Below are 26,496 nucleotides of genomic sequence, written 5' to 3'. Positions count from 1 at the left end.
CCTAGCCTCCCTCATCTGAGTTTTTTTTACTACCTCCCTTTGGTAACTCCAAACCACCACTTTCTGAATGCTAAGGTGCACACTTTTACAATCACAGAACATTATTAGCAACAGGAGTTGCTTTGGAATTAATACATGTAAACCTCAATTCTGTCCAATACTATGCAGCAATCAAAATATGCAGAATAATATTTCAACGTTAAAGAGCATTATGTATAAGAGAATGGAAGACGATCCAAGAATCCTAGTTATTCTTCCTCATTCTCAAGTTCTGATGATGCCTCTCCAGAATTCTGCGTAAGCGGGTACATGATCAGCAAAACATATATGGACAGCTTTGGTTGTGAACAGTCTTTCTCAAACCATTCCGCCCCCCTTACACCCCCCCCCCAAGGTGTCATATGTGTATGAAACACTGAAAAGACAGAAGCTGAGAACAAAAAGGAACAGAATGAGTTAGGATTCTCAGATCTTGGTTTTTCTAAACAGTTCCCATCTGCATGGGAGTTTCTGGGACACAAGCCTCTCCCCCTTTACTGGGAACGCCTTCTCGAGTTTTATTTATTTTATTTTATTTATTAAATTTATTAATCGCCCATCTGACTGGTCACCCAGCCACTCTGGGCGATGTACAGCCCACCATAAAACAATTTGAAACAATAAAGTGTTCTCGAGTAACTCAACATGCTTTCAACTTTAGAAACAACACGCAGCTGAGAACTGCACTGACTTTTATGGATCTTGCAAGCGGTCGCCTGTCCTCCTGGCCTATATAAAAGTCGACAGGAGAAGAAGGTTGTTCCACCCGTCTCTGCTGGTTCCTGAACACTCTGCTCCGCGGACCCAGGGGAGAGGTCTTGTAGCGCGTGTCGGAGTATTTGTTTCGCGTGGGCCTTAGCGAACGAAACGTTTCTTATCCATGTCCTGGGTCTGCCGTTAAAGAGTCGCGCCTATTCCGCCGGGGAGGGAGACGAGCGGCTGCCCTACGGCTCTACCCTGGGGCTGCAGGGAAGGAGCCCCCCGCCCGCCCCCGTTAGAGAGAGAGCTGTGGGCGAGACGGCAGATTGTTTGTATGGAGCCGGAGGAAAATGTGGGGAGGGGGACGTCGGGGGAGGGGAAACTTAGGGCCCTACGGCGGGGGGGGGCGCTTTCGCTCCGTATCGCGGACGGCCGCAGCGAGCTTCTTACTGTAGTCCGCGTCTTCCCTCAGAACCCGGGCCGTGACACCAGCCGCATCTGCAGGGCCCCCTCCGCCAGCCCAGGCCTCGCTGTACTGAGGAGGAGGAGGGCGAGAGCTACCGCGCAGAGGCAGCGGCAGCGGCGGGGCCTCAGCAGCCCCCGTTCGCCCCAGCCAGCCCTCGGGCTCGTCCCCCCTCCGCAGAAGCGCTCAACAGAAAACGGGCCGACCGCCCCGCGGCGGCGCCCGGAGCCTTCCCGCCGCCTCGGCCCCTTTCGCGCACCCGCCGGCAAACCAGCGCCTCACGGTATCGCGAGAGCCGGGCAGCGGCTTCCAGGTCTACGTCAGCCGCAGAGATCGGGGCGGCCGGAGGGAGGATCGCTTCCCGGGGACGGAGCTCCTCGGCTCTTTTCGGCGCGGAAACGCCGAGGCCGCGGCTGCGGCTCGGTAGCAGCGCGCTCCCGGCCTCAGCCCGGCGCGCAGATGCAGACGGTCGTGTTGCTCCGCTGAGTTGCGCGGGCATTTTTGTTTAGAAGCGCGCGCGCGCGCCTGTGCGTTTCTCCGGCAAAATAAAACCCGACTGAGGGCGCAATCCTGTGCCTGTTTAGACAGAAGACAGCCCTACAGCTCCCAGCATTCCCCAGCCAGCTTAGGACTGTCTTCTGTCTAAACAGGCACAGGATTGCGCCCTTAGAAACATCATGGACTCCCGTGCTACTTTGGCGGGGAGAACACACAGTTACAGTGCTGAAGCTTTGCATCTTGTTTTTGTAAGCAGCTGTCATTTCCGCCCCGCAAATAACACAGAAATAGCGTTTAAAGTCACCCCGGAAGATGCACTCTCTCTATTTAAGGGTGCATCCTATGCATGTTTAGGCAGAGAAAAGGCCTACAACTCCCTTGCTGGCAGGGGAATGCTGGGAGCTGTAGGCCATTTCTCTGTCTAAACATGCACAATAAACCGAGTCTGGTTTACTCAGCAGCGGAGTACTGTGTGGCTTAATAGTCCGTACATGAGAAAGACTGATACACAACTGCATGAGTCAATGCGTATCGTTAGTGGGACGATACGACCTACTCCCACATATTGGTTGCCTGTTTTGAGCCACACACCACCTCCGGATGTAAGACGAAAGAGTGCCCTTTTTCAAGAATATCGGAAGGTTATTGCCAATCTCCAGCTACCAATATTAGATGACGTAACTTACTTGGAGCGAAACAGGCTAAGATCGAGACATCCAGCCATTTCTACCGCTAAAGCTCTTCTAGATTATTGTAATATCCACAACACGTGGAAACAACATTGGCTAGGAAACGGCCCTCCACAATGCCGAAGCTTGCCCTGCATCTTGGAAAAACCACCTGGATTTGACCAGCCCCGTGCGATATGGACAACCTTGAACCAAATTCACAGGGGTCACGGTAGATGTGCAGATGCCCTTTATAAATGGGGCAAAACAACGGCATCAGATTGTGATTGTGGGGCTGAAAAACAAACTATCCAACACATAGCGACAGAGCGTCAAAACCGAGCCTACAACGGAGACTTTGCTGATTTCCTGGCTGTGACAACTGAAAGCAAAAAAACTATATCTGTAACCTAGACATACGTTTGTGATCTTCCTGTCTATATTCTATATTCCATATTTATAAATACGAAAATTTTTATAAATTTATAAAAAAATTATAATTTTTTATAAAATCTCTATGTTTTTATTGTAACGCGACGTGAATGTGCCCTACGATAAATAAATAAACAAACAAACATGCGCAGGACTGCGCCCTAAGCGTAATTCCGAAGGTCTATAACAGCAGTCTCGTTCTAAGCCTCGTTCGTGAAAAAGAATTTACGGTCTCGCGATACTTTGACGCAACGTTGGATTGGCTGAAGTAAGTTGCGGGGATTTCCCCACCCTCTCCTTGCGAATCTGTTTCGAAAGGTGCGGTGGGAGGAGCTAGGGATGGAAATCTCGTGATATTAGATGCGGTACTTCTCCCTCCCCCCTTCCCTCCCCTCCGCTCCGGGGGAGCTGAGGCAACGCTCGGTCGTTAGAAGCTCGTCTCGCGATGTTCGCGCGCTGCGGGGAAAGGCGAGATCTCGCGAGAGCCGCTCGCGCGGAGCTGGGATCGGAGCTTAAGCAGCCGGTCGCGGGTCTCGTTCTCGTCGCCTTCACCTACCTCGCAGCCCCCTCATGGGGACGCTCGGCAGGCCGGCGCCTCTTCCGCCGTTCCCTCGAACCGCCGCCATTTAGGGGCGCGACGCCGCAGGCGGAAGGCGACGCGGGATAGCGGGGGTCTCTCCACATCCCCCAGCTCGGTCCGCCGGCTGGGGAGGAATGCGCTGTAACCATCGGTGAGCGTGTGCCCGCGCGCGCGCCTGGATGTGTATGTATGAGGCGAGTGAGGGGGCGCCGCGCTGTGATTGGCTGCTGTGGGGAGACAGGCGAAGGAGCGCGCGAGCGAGGGACAGGTGTCTCCCTCCCCCGCGGCCCCCCCCCGGCACGCGCTGCGCCGTCACGTCGGAGTCTTCGGTTAAACGGCTCTTGCGTGGACGGCGGGGGGGGGGCGCGCCGAGCCCATTCCCGCCTCTCCCCGCTGCGGGCGGGGGATTCCTGGAATGGGGCCGTTCCGTCCGCGCGAGGCGGGAAGAAACTGACGCGCGGAATACAGCGCGGAGGAGAAAGGGGTCAGGAGGCGACTCCTTCCCAGCCGTGGTGGACGTTCGTGGTGGATCCCCGACATCAAGGCCAAGGGCCTATTCTGGCCCCATGGGAGGCGGACAGATATTGTCACGGGAGGTGGAAGCCCAAGGTCCTACTAGATCAGCTTAGAATCGCAGAATAGTAGGGCTGGGAGGGGCCTGCGAGACCACTGAGTCCAACTCCCTGCTGAATGCAGGAATCCAAGTCATAGAGCCATAGAATGGTAGGGCTGGGAGGGGCCTGCGAGACCACTGAGTCCAACTCCCTGCTGAATGCAGGAATCCAAGTCATAGAGCCATAGAATGGTAGGGCTGGGAGGGGCCTGCGAGACCACTGAGTCCAACTCCCTGCTGAATGCAGGAATCCAAGTCATAGAGCCATAGAATGGTAGGGCTGGGAGGGGCCTGCGAGACCACTGAGTCCAACTCCCTGCTGAATGCAGGAATCCAAGTCATAGAGCCATAGAAGAGTAGGGCTGGGAGGGGCCTGCGAGACCACTGAGTCCAACTCCCTGCTGAATGCAGGAATCCAAGTCATAGAGCCATAGAATGGTAGGGCTGGGAGGGGCCTGCGAGACCACTGAGTCCAACTCCCTGCTGAATGCAGGAATCCAAGTCATAGAGCCATAGAATGGTAGGGCTGGGAGGGGCCTGCGAGACCACTGAGTCCAACTCCCTGCTGAATGCAGGAATCCAAGTCATAGAGCCATAGAATGGTAGGGCTGGGAGGGGCCTGCGAGACCACTGAGTCCAACTCCCTGCTGAATGCAGGAATCCAAGTCATAGAGCCATAGAATAGTAGGGCTGGGAGGGGCCTGCGAGACCACTGAGTCCAACTCCCTGCTGAATGCAGGAATCCAAGTCATAGAGCCATAGAATGGTAGGGCTGGGAGGGGCCTGCGAGACCACTGAGTCCAACTCCCTGCTGAATGCAGGAATCCAAGTCATAGAGCCATAGAATGGTAGGGCTGGGAGGGGCCTGCGAGACCACTGAGTCCAACTCCCTGCTGAATGCAGGAATCCAAGTCATAGAGCCATAGAATGGTAGGGCTGGGAGGGGCCTGCGAGACCACTGAGTCCAACTCCCTGCTGAATGCAGGAATCCAAGTCATAGAGCCATAGAATGGTAGGGCTGGGAGGGGCCTGCGAGACCACTGAGTCCAACTCCCTGCTGAATGCAGGAATCCAAGTCATAGAGCCATAGAATGGTAGGGCTGGGAGGGGCCTGCGAGACCACTGAGTCCAACTCCCTGCTGAATGCAGGAATCCAAGTCATAGAGCCATAGAATAGTAGGGCTGGGAGGGGCCTGCGAGACCACTGAGTCCAACTCCCTGCTGAATGCAGGAATCCAAGTCATAGAGCCATAGAATAGTAGGGCTGGGAGGGGCCTGCGAGACCACTGAGTCCAACTCCCTGCTGAATGCAGGAATCCAAGTCATAGAGCCATAGAATAGTAGGGCTGGGAGGGGCCTGCGAGACCACTGAGTCCAACTCCCTGCTGAATGCAGGAATCCAAGTCATAGAGCCATAGAATAGTAGGGCTGGGAGGGGCCTGCGAGACCACTGAGTCCAACTCCCTGCTGAATGCAGGAATCCAAGTCATAGAGCCATAGAATAGTAGGGCTGGGAGGGGCCTGCGAGACCACTGAGTCCAACTCCCTGCTGAATGCAGGAATCCAAGTCATAGAGCCATAGAATGGTAGGGCTGGGAGGGGCCTGCGAGACCACTGAGTCCAACTCCCTGCTGAATGCAGGAATCCAAGTCATAGAGCCATAGAAGAGTAGGGCTGGGAGGGGCCTGCGAGACCACTGAGTCCAACTCCCTGCTGAATGCAGGAATCCAAGTCATAGAGCCATAGAATGGTAGGGCTGGGAGGGGCCTGCGAGACCACTGAGTCCAACTCCCTGCTGAATGCAGGAATCCAAGTCATAGAGCCATAGAATGGTAGGGCTGGGAGGGGCCTGCGAGACCACTGAGTCCAACTCCCTGCTGAATGCAGGAATCCAAGTCATAGAGCCATAGAATGGTAGGGCTGGGAGGGGCCTGCGAGACCACTGAGTCCAACTCCCTGCTGAATGCAGGAATCCAAGTCATAGAGCCATAGAATGGTAGGGCTGGGAGGGGCCTGCGAGACCACTGAGTCCAACTCCCTGCTGAATGCAGGAATCCAAGTCATAGAGCCATAGAATGGTAGGGCTGGGAGGGGCCTGTGAGACCACTGAGTCCAACTCCCTGCTGAATGCAGGAATCCAAGTCATAGAGCCATAGAATGGTAGGGCTGGGAGGGGCCTGCGAGACCACTGAGTCCAACTCCCTGCTGAATGCAGGAATCCAAGTCATAGAGCCATAGAATGGTAGGGCTGGGAGGGGCCTGTGAGACCACTGAGTCCAACTCCCTGCTGAATGCAGGAATCCAAGTCATAGAGCCATAGAATGGTAGGGCTGGGAGGGGCCTGTGAGACCACTGAGACCAACTCCCTGCTGAATGCAGGAATCCAAGTCATAGAGCCATAGAATGGTAGGGCTGGGAGGGGCCTGCGAGACCACTGAGTCCAACTCCCTGCTGAATGCAGGAATCCAAGTCATAGAGCCATAGAATGGTAGGGCTGGGAGGGGCCTGCGAGACCACTGAGTCCAACTCCCTGCTGAATGCAGGAATCCAAGTCATAGAGCCATAGAATAGTAGGGCTGGGAGGGGCCTGCGAGACCACTGAGTCCAACTCCCTGCTGAATGCAGGAATCCAAGTCATAGAGCCATAGAATAGTAGGGCTGGGAGGGGCCTGCGAGACCACTGAGTCCAACTCCCTGCTGAATGCAGGAATCCAAGTCATAGAGCCATAGAATGGTAGGGCTGGGAGGGGCCTGCGAGACCACTGAGTCCAACTCCCTGCTGAATGCAGGAATCCAAGTCATAGAGCCATAGAATGGTAGGGCTGGGAGGGGCCTGCGAGACCACTGAGTCCAACTCCCTGCTGAATGCAGGAATCCAAGTCATAGAGCCATAGAAGAGTAGGGCTGGGAGGGGCCTGCGAGACCACTGAGTCCAACTCCCTGCTGAATGCAGGAATCCAAGTCATAGAGCCATAGAAGAGTAGGGCTGGGAGGGGCCTGCGAGACCACTGAGTCCAACTCCCTGCTGAATGCAGGAATCCAAGTCATAGAGCCATAGAATGGTAGGGCTGGGAGGGGCCTGCGAGACCACTGAGTCCAACTCCCTGCTGAATGCAGGAATCCAAGTCATAGAGCCATAGAATGGTAGGGCTGGGAGGGGCCTGCGAGACCACTGAGTCCAACTCCCTGCTGAATGCAGGAATCCAAGTCATAGAGCCATAGAATGGTAGGGCTGGGAGGGGCCTGCGAGACCACTGAGTCCAACTCCCTGCTGAATGCAGGAATCCAAGTCATAGAGCCATAGAATGGTAGGGCTGGGAGGGGCCTGCGAGACCACTGAGTCCAACTCCCTGCTGAATGCAGGAATCCAAGTCATAGAGCCATAGAATAGTAGGGCTGGGAGGGGCCTGCGAGACCACTGAGTCCAACTCCCTGCTGAATGCAGGAATCCAAGTCATAGAGCCATAGAATAGTAGGGCTGGGAGGGGCCTGCGAGACCACTGAGTCCAACTCCCTGCTGAATGCAGGAATCCAAGTCATAGAGCCATAGAATAGTAGGGCTGGGAGGGGCCTGCGAGACCATTGAGTCCAACTCCCTGCTGAATGCAGGAATCCAAGTCATAGAGCCATAGAATAGTAGGGCTGGGAGGGGCCTGCGAGACCACTGAGTCCAACTCCCTGCTGAATGCAGGAATCCAAGTCATAGAGCCATAGAATAGTAGGGCAGGGAGGGGCCTGCGAGACCACTGAGTCCAACTCCCTGCTGAATGCAGGAATCCAAGTCATAGAGCCATAGAATAGTAGGGCAGGGAGGGGCCTGCGAGACCACTGAGTCCAACTCCCTGCTGAATGCAGGAATCCAAGTCATAGAGCCATAGAATAGTAGGGCTGGGAGGGGCCTGCGAGACCACTGAGTCCAACTCCCTGCTGAATGCAGGAATCCAAGTCATAGAGCCATAGAATAGTAGGGCTGGGAGGGGCCTGCGAGACCACTGAGTCCAACTCCCTGCTGAATGCAGGAATCCAAGTCATAGAGCCATAGAATAGTAGGGCTGGGAGGGGCCTGCGAGACCACTGAGTCCAACTCCCTGCTGAATGCAGGAATCCAAGTCATAGAGCCATAGAATAGTAGGGCTGGGAGGGGCCTGCGAGACCACTGAGTCCAACTCCCTGCTGAATGCAGGAATCCAAGTCATAGAGCCATAGAATAGTAGGGCTGGGAGGGGCCTGCGAGACCACTGAGTCCAACTCCCTGCTGAATGCAGGAATCCAAGTCATAGAGCCATAGAATAGTAGGGCTGGGAGGGGCCTGCGAGACCACTGAGTCCAACTCCCTGCTGAATGCAGGAATCCAAGTCATAGAGCCATAGAATAGTAGGGCTGGGAGGGGCCTGCGAGACCACTGAGTCCAACTCCCTGCTGAATGCAGGAATCCAAGTCATAGAGCCATAGAATAGTAGGGCTGGGAGGGGCCTGCGAGACCACTGAGTCCAACTCCCTGCTGAATGCAGGAATCCAAGTCATAGAGCCATAGAATAGTAGGGCTGGGAGGGGCCTGCGAGACCACTGAGTCCAACTCCCTGCTGAATGCAGGAATCCAAGTCATAGAGCCATAGAATAGTAGGGCTGGGAGGGGCCTGCGAGACCACTGAGTCCAACTCCCTGCTGAATGCAGGAATCCAAGTCATAGAGCCATAGAATAGTAGGGCTGGGAGGGGCCTGCGAGACCACTGAGTCCAACTCCCTGCTGAATGCAGGAATCCAAGTCATAGAGCCATAGAATAGTAGGGCTGGGAGGGGCCTGCGAGACCACTGAGTCCAACTCCCTGCTGAATGCAGGAATCCAAGTCATAGAGCCATAGAATAGTAGGGCTGGGAGGGGCCTGCGAGACCACTGAGTCCAACTCCCTGCTGAATGCAGGAATCCAAGTCATAGAGCCATAGAATAGTAGGGCTGGGAGGGGCCTGCGAGACCACTGAGTCCAACTCCCTGCTGAATGCAGGAATCCAAGTCATAGAGCCATAGAATAGTAGGGCAGGGAGGGGCCTGCGAGACCACTGAGTCCAACTCCCTGCTGAATGCAGGAATCCAAGTCATAGAGCCATAGAATAGTAGGGCTGGGAGGGGCCTGCGAGACCACTGAGTCCAACTCCCTGCTGAATGCAGGAATCCAAGTCATAGAGCCATAGAATAGTAGGGCTGGGAGGGGCCTGCGAGACCACTGAGTCCAACTCCCTGCTGAATGCAGGAATCCAAGTCATAGAGCCATAGAATAGTAGGGTTGGAAGGGGCCTGCGAGACCACTTAGTCCAACTCCCTGCTGAATGCAGGAATCCAAGTCATAGAGCCATAGAATAGTAGGGTTGGAAGGGGCCTGCGAGACCACTGAGTCCAACTCCCTGCTGAATGCAGGAATCCAAGTCATAGAACCATAGAATAGTAGGGTTGGAAGGGGCCTGCGAGACCATTGAGTTCAACCCCCTGCTGAATGCAGGAATCCCAAGTCATAGAACCATAGAATGGTAGGGTTGGAAAGGGCCTGCGAGACCATTGAGTTCAACCCCCTGCTGAATGCAGGAATCCAAGTCATAGAATCATAGACTAGTAGGGTTGGAAGGGGCCTGCGAGACCACTGAGTCCAATCTCCTGCTCAATCCAAGTCAAAGCATCCCTGACAAGTGGCTGTCCAGCCTCATCTTGAATGTCTCCAGTGTGGGAGAGCCCACGACCTCCCTTGACAGCTTGTGTCAAGGAAAGTTGAAGGGTGGGCACTCAATTCCCATGTTTAGTAGTAGAACCATTTCACAAAGTACAAGGAAATAAACTTGGGTTTGCCATCAGAAGTGTAGTTGTCAGGGAGCAAGGACTGGTATGGTAATGTAACGTGTTTGTCACATTTTTAAGTTTGCACACACACACACATACACACACACCCAACATGTGTATATAGATCTGCCAATTTGAAGTGAATGCTTCATGTATCTGATGAGGTAGACCTTGTCCATAAAAGCTTATGCCAGAATATATTTGTTAGTCTGTAAGTTGTCACAAGACTCAGTTGCACCGGAAACAACAAACATGGCTCCTACTCTGGATACTTTTAAGTGTATACCTAAATCATAGGTACACATCCACAAAACGGAAGCCACACATTAAAAGTGTGAATTGGCCCTCTGAGGTTCTTGTACCAGTTCATCGTTGTTCAAGAGCTGGTGTGAGCAGGGCTATCTAAAATGCTGCTGGTCTCTTTCCTCTCTCAGAGTAGGCACAATGAACTACCTACCTTTCTAACATTCTGCGTTCCTACACATGGGAAATTGGAGGAAAGTGGGCCTTTTTGGCTAAGTCTCTCCTACTTTACCACCCTCTTGGGGAGGGAGGGTTTGAAATGTGCTTCCTTGTTTCAACTTCCAGTTTGTGATTACTGACACATTATTGTTGAGAACTGGCCTTAGTTTTGTGTGTGTTATTATTGTAGACTAGTCTCCAACTGACACAGGTTTTGTAAAGAGATTGATTTAGATTTGCTGGCAACTCTGGATGTTTTTTCCATTTATTTTAAAAAATCATTTTATCCCCTTCCTCCAAGGATGGCATACATGGTTCTCTATCCCTGCCCTTCCTAACAACATTGTGAGGGAGGTTATGCTGAATGATAGTGACTGGCCCAAGCAACATGTTTGAGTGGGGATTTGAACACAGGTCTCACTAGTTCTGGTCTGACATTCTAACGACTACATAATGCTGGCTTTGCTGATAATACTGGCTTCGTTGGCATGAAATAGATGTATTATCAGCAATGTGATCCTCTACAGAACATAAGTGATGGAGATGCTGCCCATAGAGTTTACACATGATGGAGATGCTGCCCATTGAATTTACACATACTCTACACCAGGGGTCCCCAACCCCCGGGCTGCGGACCGGTATCGGTCCGTAGCCTGTTAGGAACCGGGCCGCAGTAGGGCTGTGAGAACCCCCTTACCTTGGGGGACCCTGGAATTGTCGCCGGCCCTGGCTGGCTCCGCTCCGTGGCGAGTCTGCAGAGCTGCTGGCCAGCTGTTCTTCAAGTAATAGGCTACGTAAATCTTTACGTAGCTGATTACATGAAGAACAGGGATGCAAATGGCATCCGCAAGTCCGCCAGCAGCCGGAGCCGGCCAGCAATTCCACGGACTCCCTGCAGAGCGGAGCCAGGCAGGGCCAGCGAGGATTCTGGCAGGGGAGGGACGGATTGCCTCCCCCCCCAGCAGACCCAAGGTAAGGGGGGTTCTCACACCCCTACTGCGGCCCGGTCCCATCCCCCCCCCCCCCGGTCCTTTTTTTCCACAGTTTTTCCACGAGACCGGTCCCTGGTCCCAAAAAGGTTGGGGACCGCTGCTCTACACAGTTTTAGTACTTGGTAGAAAATAGTCTTCCATTGCTTTGCTGTGGTAAGAATTTGAGTTGCTCTGAGGTGTAACTGGAACAAATGGTACTTGTCTGTATGTTAAGTAACAGAGGAAAACTGAATTGTGGCCTGCTTAAGATGTTGCTGAAGTAGTTGTGTATTTGGATGAACTTGCTTATGAATCTGTAGAGAAGGCAATCTATAGGGCTTCTATTCCACTTAATTTTCTTCTAATTTGTGGGTTGCCATGTTTCATGTGAGTCTTTTTCCTCCTTTTTAATATAAAAATATTTATTGCATTTAATAGTAGTGATTTATTTATACCCCACTTTTCTACCCCAGAGCGCTGTGTAATAATTGTAAAAAATCATAGAAGCTATAAAAAATACAAATGCATAATAGAGCAAACAAAAAATAAAAGCTTATAGCAGCAAGGGTAAAAGATGTTACTATTAAAACTTCCAGGAATAAAACCAGAACTTTGTCAGGCTGAAGTATCCCTCTTATATGGTGACCTGTTTGTCATGTAAATCACATTACTAATTGATGTGTCAGAGGAAATGTACAGTAAATAACAGGGTAATTGTGGAGTAAGTTGTTGACTGACTTCTCATTTGTTTGGTGGCTTTCAATACTTTTCAGGCAGGAATGGATTGTGACTGTCAGTGAATTTCTAGCTTGTTTTTACAGTGCTGGCATTTGGCAGGGAGTCTAGAAAGGCTATGCAATCTACATAAGCCTATTGTAAAATTGGAATTTATGTAATAGATCTGCAGTGATATTTTTGTTAAGGATTCTGGTTCATGAAATCTTATTACTACTTTGTTTCTCTGCATATTTTTATAAGAGCTAGTTCATATGTTTTGTTTTTATGGATACCCAGATGTGGGAGTCAAAGAAGCATAATGTACAAAACATTTGCACAGTTACACATTATAAGATCCAGGCATTCCACAATGAATTTCGTACATACATCTGCTTTGTGCTTCTGTGCTTTTATGTATTCCTCGCTCGTACATTGTTTTATCCCTCTATGTAGATTTACAGTGGATTGATAATTGACATACATTGACTGTCAAAAGTATTAATTAGAAATGTCTGTATTCCTTATTGTTCCACATTCTGGGTAGTAACCATTCCTCATTTCAATACTGGTGTTTGAAGGTTGCTACCCCAACACCGTCTGCATATAGAAATTCCAGTGTGATTCTGTGGAACAAGCGTTCTAGATAGCTTCTGCGAAGCTTTGACTCAAATTATAGCTCAGTGATGGACATGCTGAGTAGTCTTAGGGCCACTTCAAATGTGAGAGCCTCAAATAGCACTAACAGCTGCCATGACACAAGCCCAGCCAGCTTGCGAACCTGGCAGTGGCTCTCCACACTCGATCCTATTTGTTTGTTCACAGAAGATAGTTTCTTTTGTCAACTTTCCCTATGCTTCAAGTGATGAAAACCAAGGCAATCCTATGCATGCTTACTTCAGAGTAAATCTAACAGAGTTCACTGGGCCTTGTCTCTGAGTAAATATGTTGCTTTGAGAGCCTTGTTGATGCAGGATAGAAAATGAAAGAGACCCATTTGGAATTGGATATAAGTTCTAGTCATTATAACTACTAAAATATGACAGGATTGCCCAAATCAATTTAAGCATCTCTTGTGAAATAGGCTGTCTTATATGCCAATTTGTAAGATAGGATTGATAAGGACCACTCCAACAACCTTATTGGGAGGATCAATGAGGTAAAGTTTAAAAGCAGTGCATAATGAATCTGCAGTCCTAAGTATACTTACTTGGAAGTAAGTCCTGTTAAAATCAATGGGATTTCATGTTATTTGAAGATACTATAAATCTGTTATATAAAGGGTAAAATGTTAAGCAATGTGTGACATTTTTAGGAGGATGGGAATAATATGCCTTAATTCTGGATATGGCTTCCTAATTATTTTGCTTGTTCAATATGTTGCGTAATGATTTTTAGCTTATCAGGTTGTTGCTGGTTCAGGTGAAACCTGCTTTCTCCTCAGTATATTGATTTTCGAGCAACAATGGAAGCAGAGCCATAGAGGAAATAAACCTATTTGTATATCAAGAATACAAGGAGCCTATACATATTAAAATACTTCTTTGAGTTGAGGTGAAATATGTGTGAATGTTTCAGAGTCTAGGAACACATACTCAACACATCACAGGAGTGGCAGAACAATGTTGGTATTATATAAGAAATTTCTTTTTTTACTTATTTTTATTTTTTAGAAATGAGTTGCACAATTGAGAAGGCCCTAGCTGATGCAAAAGCTCTAGTGGAGAGATTGCGAGAACATGACAATGCAGCAGAAGCTCTGATTGAACAAACTACAGCTCTCAACAAACAAGTGGAAGCAATGAAGCAGGTTGGTAGTCTTTTTTTAATAGTTTTTATTCAGAAATCGACTGCTTAAATATGTCCATTTAAAGCTTGTTGCAGAGACGAAATGAGTGAAATGCATCATGCAGCCCACTTATTATTTTGATAGGGCCTCTGAGATCAATGCTGTCTTTATTGGCTGCATGTGTGTGCATTATAATTGAAAAGGCCTCTACAGCATTTTCTTTCATGAACCTGTACATTTGAAACCAGTTGAAGTAGTATAGTGCTTTGTAGTCTTGTGTATCCACATTCAACCCTTTGAGTTTTACATTATATTGCTGATTGTTTACTTGGGCTTCCAAAAGTTTTCTGAGACAGTCCCTCACTAAAGACTCCTGAGAAGATTTAGCAGTCATAGAATAAGAGGAGAGGTCCTCTTATGGATCAGTAACTGGTTAAAGAACAGAAAGTAGAGAGTAGGAATAAATGGTAAATTCTCCCAGTGGAGGGATATAAACAGTGAGTGTCCCACAGGGATCTGTATTGGGACCAGCACTTTTCAACTTATTCATATATGATCTGGAATTAGGAGCGAGTAGTGAAGTGGCCAAGTTTACTGATGATACCAGATTATCCAGGGTGGATAAAACAAAAAGGCATTATGAAGCGTTCCAAAAGGATCTCTCCGAACTGTGAGAATCAGCATCAAAATGGAAATGTGGTTCAATGTAAGGAAGAGCTACTGACTGGTCTGTAGTTCCCAGGTTCCTCCTTTTTGCCCTTTTTGAAGATAGGGACAGCGTTAGCCCTCCTCCAGTCATCTGGCACTTTACCCATCCTCCATGATTTCTCAAAGATAATAGACAATGGTTCCGAGAGCTCTTCTGCCAGTTTCTTTATTCTCTAGGATGCATTTCATCTGACCCTGGAGATTTGAACTCTTTCAAAATAATTAGGTGTTCCTTGACCATATGCCTATCAGTCTCAAGCTGCAATCCTGCCCCTTCAGCCTGTACTTCACCTTTGCCAGGGGGGTCATAGACCCTCTTTTGGGAGAAGACTGGGCCGAAGTAGGAATTGAACACTTCTGTCTTTTCTTTGTCATCCGTTAGTGTTTTGTCATCCTTATTTGTTGAACCACCACATATCTGAAGAAAGCCTTTTTGTTGCTTTTAACTTCCCTCGCTAACCTCAGCTCATTCTCAAGCTTTAGCCTTCCTGACACCATCCCTGAAATTCTGTGCTACCTGCCTGTACTCTTCCTTTGTAGCTTTGCCTTCCTTCCACTTCCTATATGTGTCTTTTTTTCTCTCAGGTCATCTCTAAGCTTTTTGTGAAGCCACATTGGCTTCTTCTGTTGTCTTCTGCCTTTTTTTCTTGTTGGAATTGTTTGTAATTTTGCCTTTAGAATTTCCTTTTTTTAAAATTCCCACTCATCTTGGACTCCTTTTCTCGTTAGAGTCGCTTCCCATGGGACCTTACTGATCATTGTTCTGAGTTTACTTAAAATTGGCTTTCCTAAAATCCAGGGTACGCGTTTGGCTACACTCGGCTTTTGCTTCCTTTAGAACCAAGAACTCAAGCATAACATGGTCGCTTTCCCCCAGAGTTCCCGTAACTGCTACTTTATCCACTAAGTCATCTCTGTTGGTTAGGATCAAGTCAAGGATAGCTGATCCTCTAGTTCCTTCCTCCACTTTCTGTAGGAGGAAGTTATCAGCAACACAAGTCAGGAATTTCCTGGAGGGGCCATGTTTTGCAGAATTTGTCTTCCAACAGGTATCGGGGAAATTGAAGTCCTCCATTACTACTATATCTTGCTTCCTTGAAATATTGGCTATTTGCTTTTCAAAAGTTTCATCCTCATCTTCTCCTTAATTGGGTGTCTGGTAGTAGACTCTGACTACCATGTTCCTTTTATTCTTTGCTCAATTTATTTTAACCCAGATGCTCTTGATGGGGCCACCAAGCTCCTCCTCCTGTATTTCTGTGCAGAGATCTGTATCTTCAACATATAGTGCAACCCCACCTGCCTTTCTGTTCCTCCTGTTCTTTTTGAACAAGTTATATCCTTCAATTGCTCTATTCCAGTCCTGGAAGTCATCCCACCAAGTCTCAGTTACACCTATCAAGTAATAATTTCCCTCCCGTATTAAGAGTTCAAGTTCGTTCTGTTTGTTTCCCATACTCTGGGCATATAAATTTATATATATATTAAATTTATATAATGTATATATATATTACATTAAAAAGTATATAAATTTAATGAATAAACCTTCCTTTCCCCTCCCCAAAGTTGTGGCTGGACAGGCAAAATTGCCCATCTAGCCAAGAACGCAGGGTGGCCTCCATGCTCTGGCTGCCCTGCACTGGATACTTGGCAGCTTTCGACTGCAGAGGCTGCTGACTATCTCAATAGGATTGCACCCTAAGCCACTTGAACCATTTTAATCCCTTTGACTTCACTGGAACTTTACTTAAAAATGTTAAAACTCCATTTATTTTGTGTTTTTAATGAGCGTTGTATGTATGTTCCAGTATTCAGAAAAAATATAAAAAAAAAACATCCCCCAAAATTGTTCAAAATATGCTTTGTCTTTTGAAAATAGCCTTTGGATGAAAAAAGTAACAAGGGATATTAATACTGGCTGGGATACAAAGATACTTTGTCTTTGTCCAACCTATGTCCAAGGGCTTGGGCATGCATAGTTAGATTTCTGACTTCTTTAAAACAGCAGACCCCCATATCAAATTTACAAGCTGCTTTTGAAAGTCCACTCAGTTTCTAAAAGAAGTTGTTGGTGGCATGGTGGGCTCCTGTTGAAAAACACCAGGCCAGAGTCCTCTTGGGCATATTTGACCAGCTGGATTCTGGTTGTTGTTATTGGGGATAAGTTCAACTCTGCTACTGATAGCAGGTGTAACATTCTTTCTGCCATTGTTGATCTTTATAAAATATCTATTTAATTACAGTACCAGGAAGAAATTCAAGAGCTTAATGAAGTAGCAAGACATAGGCCTCGCTCTTCACTGGTATTGGGTATCCAGCAGGAAAACAGGCAGATCAGGGAACTGCAGCAAGAAAATAAAGGTAAACATTTTATTTATTTATTGGATTTATATCCCACCTTTGCACCAAAAAAGGGCACTCAAAGTGCTCAATCTAGACAGAGTCTCATTCTGACCATTTACATAATTTCTGAAATTATGCTCCAATAATGGAGTCCTAAGTATTCATTAATATTAAAAATGTTTTATTAGTAATGTATATTACTAATAATGGTAACACTTATGTGCTAATAATGATACCCAAAATACTCCGCCCTGTATCTGATGAGCAGATGCACAATTAAGCCTCTAAAGTATCTGAAGCAGTAGGTGGGTGTATTTCACCTAGGCACTGTATTTCACAGTATCAGAAATTTGAGTTAATTTCACACATCCAAAGTCCCCCAGTCATTTAATTCTACAGCAACAGTAATTAAATTGATGTCTCTCTTGTAGCTTAAGCAGATTGAGAATTATAGCCAGTATTAACATGTAGAAGCTCCTCTTATAGATGGGGTTTCCTGTGCACGTTTTAAATGTGTTACGTTTATTTTGATAGAACTACGTACTTCCCTTGAAGAACATCAGTCTGCCTTGGAGCTAATAATGAGCAAATACAGAGAACAGATGTTTAGACTGCTCATGGCTAGCAAAAAAGATGATCCAGGTATAATAATGAAGTTAAAGGAGCAGCACTCTAAGGTAGTATGCCTTTAAAAATATGTAAACCTGTTGTAGTGTAATGTTTTTTCAATTACTTTCTGCTTTATACCAGATACTGCAGTTCTTTTATGTTTTACTTGCTGTCTTTAGATGGGTCTACATGTGGCTAAGTCTCATTTCCAAACCCTGGGCCTTACTTCTCCACCACAAAGTGGCATTGAGAGGGGATGATTTGCACAGAAGAATGTGTGGGTGTGAGGAGAAATGCTTAATTTTTTATCTACCCAATATTTTCCCTTCGAACTCCTGATTTCCCCCAGACCTTCATGTTTGTATCAGTTGATAGCACCTTGTACAACAAAATAAGGCGAACTGCTTACCATGAATAAGTTTAGTAACCAATATTAAAAACAACAAAAAAACTTTCAATTTACTCTTTCAGGTTAACTCCTCAAAGGACTGAATGGAAACTTTGTTCAGTCTTTTTAAACTGAAGGAGAATCCTGTTTGTTGGGTTTAAAAATAGTGGTGAAAACTGTTGGAAAACACATGCAGTGTTTTGATTGCAAGCATGATGCAGAAAAGTATTTTGCAGTAGTATGTTTAGGCACATAGTACAGTGCTTTAAGGTGCTGGATTAGCCTATGTCAGCAAAGATGTGTTAAGCTGTATTTAAGATGGGAGGGTCACATTTGTATGGCCTTTCTCTGCTGCTGCATTTTTATTAAAACATTAATATGACCCAGTTTGCACCTAACAATCACCTAATTAACCCATTGTTGGTCAGGGCCATACAGGAGTGAGCAAGTGCACTGGCTCCTGCTGCTTCCACTTTGCATCCGGCTTAGAAAACAACCTAAGAATGCCTCATTCTTGGGTTGTTCAGCATTGCATGCAAACCCAACACTCCAGGGAAACAACCCAGAGTTTTAACCCATGGTTTGTTGTTGTGTTAGAACTTTGGGTTGTTTCCTCAACAACCCAGAGTTCCAGGTTTGCAGGTCATGCTGAACAACCCAGGAACTTTCCTGGGCTGTTTCTTAAACCAGATGCAGTGTGGAACTAGCTGTTGTTAAACCCATGGTTGTCATTATGTGTGAATTGGGGCTATATCAGAAAACATGCCATAACCACTATTTTGGGTATTAAAAATATAACCTCATCCTCTGTGGCCAAAGAGTACTAATAATCCCAAGACGCAGCAGCTAGCCTCAGCCATTGCTTATAAAAGCTACTTTAATAGATTTTTTCCTGCAGTTTCCAAATGCATTTTGAATGCTTCTTTTAAAGTTTCTTCTGAATTGATATGTCATTTATTGCTAGGTAAGGTGGTTTCATCCCTCAAAAAATGGGCTACAAGTCCTTCCTGCACATACTTACTTGCGTGCATGTGTGCACACACACGCACAACGTAAATGACACCAGTGAGAATGTTGAATATAGGAAAAGTAGAGTATTGAACCCACTCCCATCATGGAGAAGTCAGTTGTTGGAAACATGTGTTCTAAAGGTGGCTTAAAAATGCTAGTGTTCCGTATGGAGCAAGACTTATTGGATCTGCACTGTTACATACAGAAATCTTGTAGCTTTAACAATACAGATATTTAGTCTTGAAATGGGCAAAGCATATGACTAGAAGAAATAATCTTTGGTAGGGTTTTACAGTTTAATATGGAACTCTGGTTAAGTACAACCATATTCAGGCATCTTCCTGTTCATGTGTAGAGCTAATGCAGGGGATGTGCACATAAGCCCTGTCCCCAGCATCCCCGCGCACCTGGCTTCTGTTTAATGTATGAAAGTCTGAAAAGGGCTCTCTAAGCATGTTCAGCTGAATATGCTTACAGAGTTCCCATGATCAGGAACCCTCATAAGGCAGGAGCTCTGTAATTGTGTTCAGCTGAACATGCTTACAGAGGCCTTTTCAGACCTTTGCACTCAATGCACAATAGCCTAAATGGAAGTCAAGAACTTGGGGGCGGGGCTTACTTGCATGCCCACATCTTCCTCCCACATATTAGCCCTACATGTAAGCAGGCAAATGTCTGTATAGTGCTTATATTGGAAAGATTTGTGCTATTTTATTCTTTTTGCCTGAATTGTATAAGCTTTGCTTATTGACCACACATACACTTAACACTCCCCTTCATGGATCACTGCTCAAAATCCTACAAGCTAGGCTTCAGCAGTATGCGAACCGAGAACTACCAGAAGTACAAGCTGGGTTTCGAAGAGGCAGAGGAACTAGAGATCAAATCACCAACATTCGCTGCATCATGGAGAAAGCAAGAGAATTCCAGAAAAACGTCTATTTCTGCTTCATTGACTACGCTAAAGCCTTTGATTGTGTGGATCACAACAAACTGTGGCAAATTCTTAAAGTGATGGGAGTACCAGACCACCTTACCTGTCTCCTGAGAAACCTGTATGAGGGTCAAGAAGCAACAGTAAGAACCAGACATGGAACAACCGAGTGGTTCAAAATTGGGAAAGGAGTACGACAAGGCTGCATATTGTCACCCTGCGTATTTAACTTATATGCAGAGTACATCATGAGAAATGCCGGGTTGGATGAATCAGAGGTCGGAATTAAGATTGCCGGGAGAATTATCAACAACCTCCGATATGCAGACGATACCACCCTAATGGCAGAAAGCGAAGAGGATCTAAAGAGCCTCTTGTTGAGGGTGAAGGAGGAGAGTGCAAAAGCTGGTTTGAAACGCAACATTAAAAAACTAAGATCATGGCATCTGGCCCTATCACTTCCTGGCATATAGAAGGGGAAGAAATGGAAGCAGTGACAGCTTTTATTTTCTTGGGCTCCAAGATCACCGCAGACGGTGACTGTAGCCATGAAATTAAAAGACGCTTGCTCCTTGGGAGGAAAGCTATGGCCAACATAGACAGCATAGTAAGAAGCAGAGACATCACCTTGCCGACAAAGGTCCGTCTAATCAAAGCTATGGTTTTCCCAGTAGTAATGTATGGCTGTGAGAGCTGGACTATAAGGAAGGCTGAGCGCCGAAGAATTGATGCTTTTGAACTGTGGTGCTGGAGAAGACTCTTACGAGTCCCCTGGACTGCAAGGAGGTCAAATCAATCAATCCTAAAGGAAATCAACCCTGAGTGCTCATTGGAAGGACAGATACTGAAGCTGAAGCTCAACTATTTTGGCCACCTAATGCGAAGAGAAAACTCCCTGGAAAAGACCCTGATGCTGGGAAAGACTGAAGGCAAAAGGAGAAGGGGACGGCAGAGGATGAGATGGCTAGATAGCATCACGGATGCAATGAATATGAACTTGAGCACGCTCCGGGAGAGTGCGCAGGACAGGAAGGCCTGGCGTGCTCTGGTCCATGGGGTCACGAAGAGTCGGACACGACTGAACAACAACAACACTTAACACTCAGATGGCATTTGAAACTGGAAATGTTACTAGCTGTTAATTTTACTTTTTTCTTTAGGAGCTGCAAGTGCATGTGGACCAAATCACAGAAATGGCAGCAGTGATGCGAAAGGCCATTGAAATTGATGAGCAGCAGGGCTGCAAAGAACAGGAACGCATTTTTCAGCTTGAGGTAAGCTGAAACTCTATGGAAGCTTGAAAAGTGAATAAAATACTTTTAAACTGCTAAATTTAAATAACTAACAAACAAGAGAAGAATTTTAAAGCCCTAATAATTAATGATAATAAAACAGTTTTACATGTATCAAGCTAGCAGCTGAAATCATATTTTGAAAGACATTGCTCACTTAGCTAAAGGCAAATATTTTCCACAGAATCTCAAAGTGCGCTCTTAAAGACATTCTTAATTGTCATACCTAATCTAATAATTAGACTCCCTTTATAAATTCTTAAGTATATAGCACTATAGAAAATAATGCAGGAATAACATTTAGCATATTTTGGGCAAGCTTTATTTGCAGTGGCACAAGAAATTACCTGTGTTGCTGTACCTAACTTCTAGTGCTATGGAAGCTGGGGAACAGCTGGCTGTTCCTAGTGGTAAATTCTGGGGAGCACCGTCATGGGCCAGTTCTTGCACAGTAACGAGGAGGTCAGAAGCTTCCACTTTTAAACTAGTTGTAACCAAACTTGGTAACTGTGCCTTCTTTAACTTGTGATTTGTTAGAATAAATCAGAATCAAGTTGTGCCTTCAGATCCTGACTTGTTCTTTTTTAAAAAAAACATACTTAGCCATGTTCATATGCAATGACTGTGGTTAGTTTAAAAGTGGAAGCAAAAGCATCGGTCTTCTCACAGCTGTGCATGAAATGTGTGTGTGGAGGGGGAGGGAGGGATATGTGAGTCCAGGACTTGTGCACATAGCAATAAACCATGGTTTCTCATTACCTCTGCACCATCACAGTACCTGCATTAAGGAAAACCTTAGGTGTTTTACTTATCCGTATTTCCCAATGGTTCAAGCTATTGTGTTGTCTTTCAGCAATGAGGGAACAACATTAATTTCTCTCCTGTCCAAGTTTAAATCCTGGCGAAACCCAGTTGAAATTTAATTATGAATTCTATTTGTGCTGAGAGGCATTTTTTTCTTGATTACAATTCACAAGTTCCAGAGCTGAAACCTGAACATTGAACTGAGAAACCAGGTTATTCCCAGGCCTTACTTCTGGCTTAATTTTTGCCAGAAGTCCTCACCACCACTCTGTTCCAATGTGTTTATCTGTCTGCTGGATTTGTGGCCCATGTTCCTGTTCAGAGATGCCTACAGTTATAGTACATGTCCGGTAAGAAGTTCAGCTATGTGGCTTAATAGAGATAGGCAAGGCAGAAGCTGTCTGGAGAGAGTTGCAGGATAAGGGGTGACATCCTGTAAATAAGAGGTGTGCCATCCTGACTCCTGCATGGCTGAGGAATGAGGAACTTTCGCTTCTGGTCGTGCTATTGAATTATTCCAGGTACGTTGCCCCTTACACAATGGGATCCTAAAAATCAAAGAACATTTGACTGTGGTCAAATAAGAGACAGTCAGGTTGGTTGGTTGGTGTTCCAACTTTAAAGTGTTGATGTTCTTGAACACTTTTATATCATTCAGTGTAAGTTTGGTTTTTTTACATTTACATTTATGTACTGTCTTTCTGCCAGAGTATTCAGGGTGGTTTAGTAAGAAATAATTGGTTATAATCTAATAGACATAATACCAAAGAGACTGGGAAGAAAGAGGAAATTTGGGTATGGCAGTTGGTTGTAGCTTAGCTGACAGAGGAGGTCTTTCTGTTTTGCTTCTCTAATGTGGTCGTGTGGAAAGTTCTTAACACATGTCCACTTAAAATCAGTGTTTATATTCCTTTATCTTAAGCTTGACCTAATTTACTCTTATTTAACTCTTCCCCCACATTCGCCCTTTACTTTATGGGCTATAAAAATGTCCATTTGCATTTTGGTTCTCTTACAGCTAATATATATATTTTTTTAAAGAAAAAAAAATATTTATACCAAACCATATTTCTGCTAAAAGCAAAAAGCTTGAAGTAGCCTTAAGCTGGGACTTAACCTATGTTTTCCATTACTTTGTTTCAGTTGTCTGAAGTAGCATAATATATAGCTACTTCCACTCTCACGCTAGCAAATATTCTTTCCTGCTTTGCCATGCTACTTTTAAAACCACTGTTTCTTTGTTTACAGCAGGAAAACAAAGGACTGAGAGAGATCCTACAGATCACCAGAGAATCATTCCTGAATCTTAAAGACGATGCATCAGAAAGTACATCTCTTTCACCGTTAATAACAAACAGCGACTTGAGTCTGAGGAAAAGCTGAAGACTCTATGGAGACACTGTATGGCCACTGCACATAATAGCATAAAGTATCAGGGCTCACTTGTCAACCAGCTGTTTTCTAGTACAGCATTGACAAGTTAATGCATCCTAAATCAGATGAGTTTGATACTTTTTTTTACCATGTACAGTACATAAAAAATGACTTATTTAAAATCGCCATTAGTGTCCAATGTTAGGTGCCATAGACATAATTTCTGTAGGACACTGTCTAATGTTGTCAGTGGAAGTTTTTATAAGAAGCCATTCAGAGCAGCTGACAAACTAGATGCAATATTTAGAAAGTTAAAACTACTGGTCCATAGAGGGTGCATAAAGATGTACATAAGAACATAAGTTGCTGTACTCTAGGGCACTTTCACTGCATTGTTGACACACTGACTGAACTTGAGGGAGATCAGTTCTGTAGGTTTTGCAGTAGGGCTGGTTGTACAGCATTTATTGGCTGACACCTGTAGTACCTGCCGTAGTACCTGTTAATAGAAATTTTGCACACTCGGTGCACTTCTCACATTAGCTGCCTTTGAACAAGGAATTGGTGGTAACTACTTACTGTAGAAGTTGCAAAGAACTGTTTCAGCCCTATGAAATAAGATTTCACTTCATATCACACCAAATAGTTTTTAAAATGCAGGCCTTACTTTTTACCCTTACCTAAAGCAAGATAAGTCAGCCACAAATCTCCTTGTAAACAAGGAAGTAATTGAATGAACTTGAGGTTCTAAATGCACTTTCTTGTGACTTTTGCAAAGGAACCTATGAAATGTTTAAGAATTTATTTCAGAATATTTTTTCAGATAAAGAATAATTTTTGCTCTGTTATTTACATAATGTGAAACACTTAATTTTGCCATAAATAAAACACCAAGGCCTGGATCCAATGATTCTGTGCAGTGTTGTGTGTGCGCACTGCGCGTTTCATGTCCCCTGTCCCCACCCTGCAGCACCTCTGAAAAGCCACTTCTGAACATTCTCCTGGATGGTGTACAAAGGAGTGGGGTGGCTGCAGTTGGGGTGTGGGATGGGTGACCTCTTCCTCTCTGCCTTCATAGGACACTTAGGATCCGAGCCTGAATATAGCTTTTCATGTACTGAAATGAATTCAGATTTCAGTAATGAATAATATTTTTAAAGGCATTTGGAACCTTTCTGTACACCAGAGCCAGCTGTCTGACACATGTGACATGCTGAGATATAGCAGTGTAGTAGAATTGATAAATTTTGCTGTAATATGCTCTGCTTTCTTGACATTCACCAACCATAAACCAATATTAATTTTTTGGTAAAGGAGAGATTCCATTCTTCAAGCAGCCTAGCTGAAAAGGTATGCTTCAGTTACTGCTGTGTACTTTCTAGAATGCTCCTCAGTATAAGTTCTTCTAGCAACAATAGGTTGGATCCAGATTTAGTTGAACTTAGGTCTCATTGAAAACAATGGGACCTAAGCCATGACTTAAGTTCAACTAATTTGATCTGAATCTAACCATTAGATTCTAATCCCAGTACTAACAAATGAAACATTATGTACATTCCTTATTGTAGGAATGTATATAAAAATGGAGCAACCCGGTGGTGAGGGCTAAAACTTCAAAATAAACATGGGATAACTGCTTGAGATAGTACAATCCAATTATTTATTTATTTGTTTGATTTCATTTCTATACTGCCCAATAGCCGAAGCTCTCTGGGCGGTTCACAAAAATTAAATCCAATTCAATTAAATCTGACTGTTGTTTAGAACAGGCTATCCCAGCCTTGGGTCACCAGATGTTGTCTGACTACAACTCCCATCATCCCTGACCACTGGCCGTGCTGGCTGAGGGGAGTTTGTCAGACATCTGTAGAATCGCAGTTGAGTGAGGCCAATTTAGAAACATGTAAGAGCAGGTACCTTATTTGGGGTTCCATTTATAAGTAATGTGGCAACTATGCCTTATTGGTAGTATGAGATACTTTTTGTAGCATGCTAATTCATTCATAAATGGTATAGTGCACAGCCACCTAATAAAATACCTTCATCTGCCTTATAAGCACGAATACAAGACAATTTGAATACCTGGCATTTCAGCCTTAAACATTTGCCCTGGATTATTTATACAATGGTAAACATTTTTTAATAAGCTGTTCAAGCGTGTGGCTAGCTTCCATCAATCCTTTTATAATTTCCTTTTTAAATATATGGCCTTACCTAAATACAGTCTGCCCTAATGCATGCAGTTACTTGTGCTGGCACTGAGAAGAACATTAAGGGTGCAATGCTATGCATGTTTAGACAGGAAAAAAGTCCTACAGCTCCCCGCATGGCCCAGCCAAAATGGGTGGCTGGGCCATGCTGGGAGCTGTAGGACTTTTTTCTGTCTAAACATGCATAGCATTGCACCCTAAAAGATAATTGACAGATATACATCCAATAATTTAGCTGCCTTGTTTTGTGCCCTAAAAGGTGGCCCTAAAAATATTTTAAAGCAAATAATTATTGAATAATTCCATATGTATTGCAGTGGAAATAAACATATTCATAATTTGTGTTTAAGTAATCTGGCTTCCCAAAACAAACACAAGGTCAAAGAAAAATTAGCTTGAGCACCAAGTTTTGTATAGCTTTTTTCTCTCCTGTGTTGAAGAGTGGAATTTCTCAAAGCTTTACTTAACCCCTTTGTAAATTATTTTAAAAATTGTAAATAGTTAAAAAATGTATTTTCTTTATATTTGGAGTGTAAAGAAGTAACTATCCCTCTTGCATTTGATACAGCACTGTCAAAATTCAGAGTCTTCCCTGGAAATCCTATTTTGTAAGTGTGGAAATCTTCAAGGTCATAGAGTGGATGTAGTTGTTAACTCACCAGTAATTCTTTCTGGAGAAATGTTTGATTAATGATTTTTAAGTGTAAATTATTGTCTAGTTTAAATATTTGGTTGTCTGAGAGAGTATCATCCTTTTCTCTTGCTCAAAGCAGCATAACTTAGACATTGAATAACTTTCCTTCTGTGTGGCATGACAATTTTCTATCTCTCATTATTTTTGTAATGCAGATCTTGAAATGACCTTATGGTTGAGAATGCATCCTGTACAGTAAACTTATTTTTACCAGTAAATTGGGTTGGGCAAATATTTCAACAGCGTTCTTAGTTTGTCAGATGTGTGAAATGTGTATTCTGGGATGTCTTTGTGGCACCTTCACTGACACTACCTGGAAGAGAAACTTCAGGAGCCTTCAAGCGCGATCCTATGCATGTAGAACTTTTTGCTGT

General features: G+C 45.3%; 2 protein-coding genes across 26 annotated transcripts in view; one reads left to right on the top strand and one right to left on the bottom strand.

Moving 5' to 3' along the window:
• Positions 1 to 3,498, bottom strand: part of INTS13 (integrator complex subunit 13) — a 36,658-nt gene extending 33,160 nt beyond the window's left edge. For 9 of the 18 annotated variants that reach the window (XM_084811115.1, XM_084811119.1, XM_084811117.1 and 6 more), the window contains exon 1: positions 731 to 1,489. Coding sequence is in view for 1 of the 18 variants with exons in the window: in XM_084811134.1 (XP_084667260.1) it covers positions 3,356 to 3,483 (128 nt within the window). In the remaining 17 variants the exon portion in view is untranslated. Of the gene's footprint in view, positions 1 to 730; positions 1,490 to 3,355 lie in introns of those variants that run through there. The other 9 variants (XM_084811116.1, XM_084811126.1, XM_084811118.1 and 6 more) reach the window with 2 other exon arrangements.
• On the top strand, positions 3,295 to 26,340 carry FGFR1OP2 (FGFR1 oncogene partner 2). Of its 8 annotated transcripts, none has more exons than XM_084811146.1 (7): positions 3,295 to 3,530; positions 13,640 to 13,776; positions 16,707 to 16,824; positions 17,341 to 17,483; positions 20,909 to 21,022; positions 23,096 to 25,453; positions 25,617 to 26,340. In XM_084811146.1, the coding sequence occupies exons 2-6, from the start codon at positions 13,642 to 13,644 to the stop codon at positions 23,225 to 23,227; spliced, it is 642 nt and encodes a 213-aa protein (XP_084667272.1). In that variant the 5' UTR covers positions 3,295 to 3,530; positions 13,640 to 13,641; the 3' UTR covers positions 23,228 to 25,453; positions 25,617 to 26,340. The 8 variants fall into 8 exon arrangements, with proteins under 8 accessions (XP_084667272.1, XP_084667269.1, XP_084667270.1 ...); XM_084811143.1 differs by having other exon boundaries at positions 23,096 to 25,460; XM_084811144.1 differs by having other exon boundaries at positions 23,096 to 25,467.
• Positions 26,341 to 26,496: the final 156 nt, after the last annotated feature.

The sequence above is a fragment of the Heloderma suspectum genome, chromosome 7 (assembly GCF_057233095.1).
Source record: "Heloderma suspectum isolate Gila_16-S chromosome 7, 16-S_ref, whole genome shotgun sequence".
Classification (NCBI taxonomy): domain Eukaryota; kingdom Metazoa; phylum Chordata; class Lepidosauria; order Squamata; family Helodermatidae; genus Heloderma; species Heloderma suspectum.
Note: the sequence above shows the minus strand (reverse complement) of the source record. Positions and strands in the feature narration are given on the sequence as shown.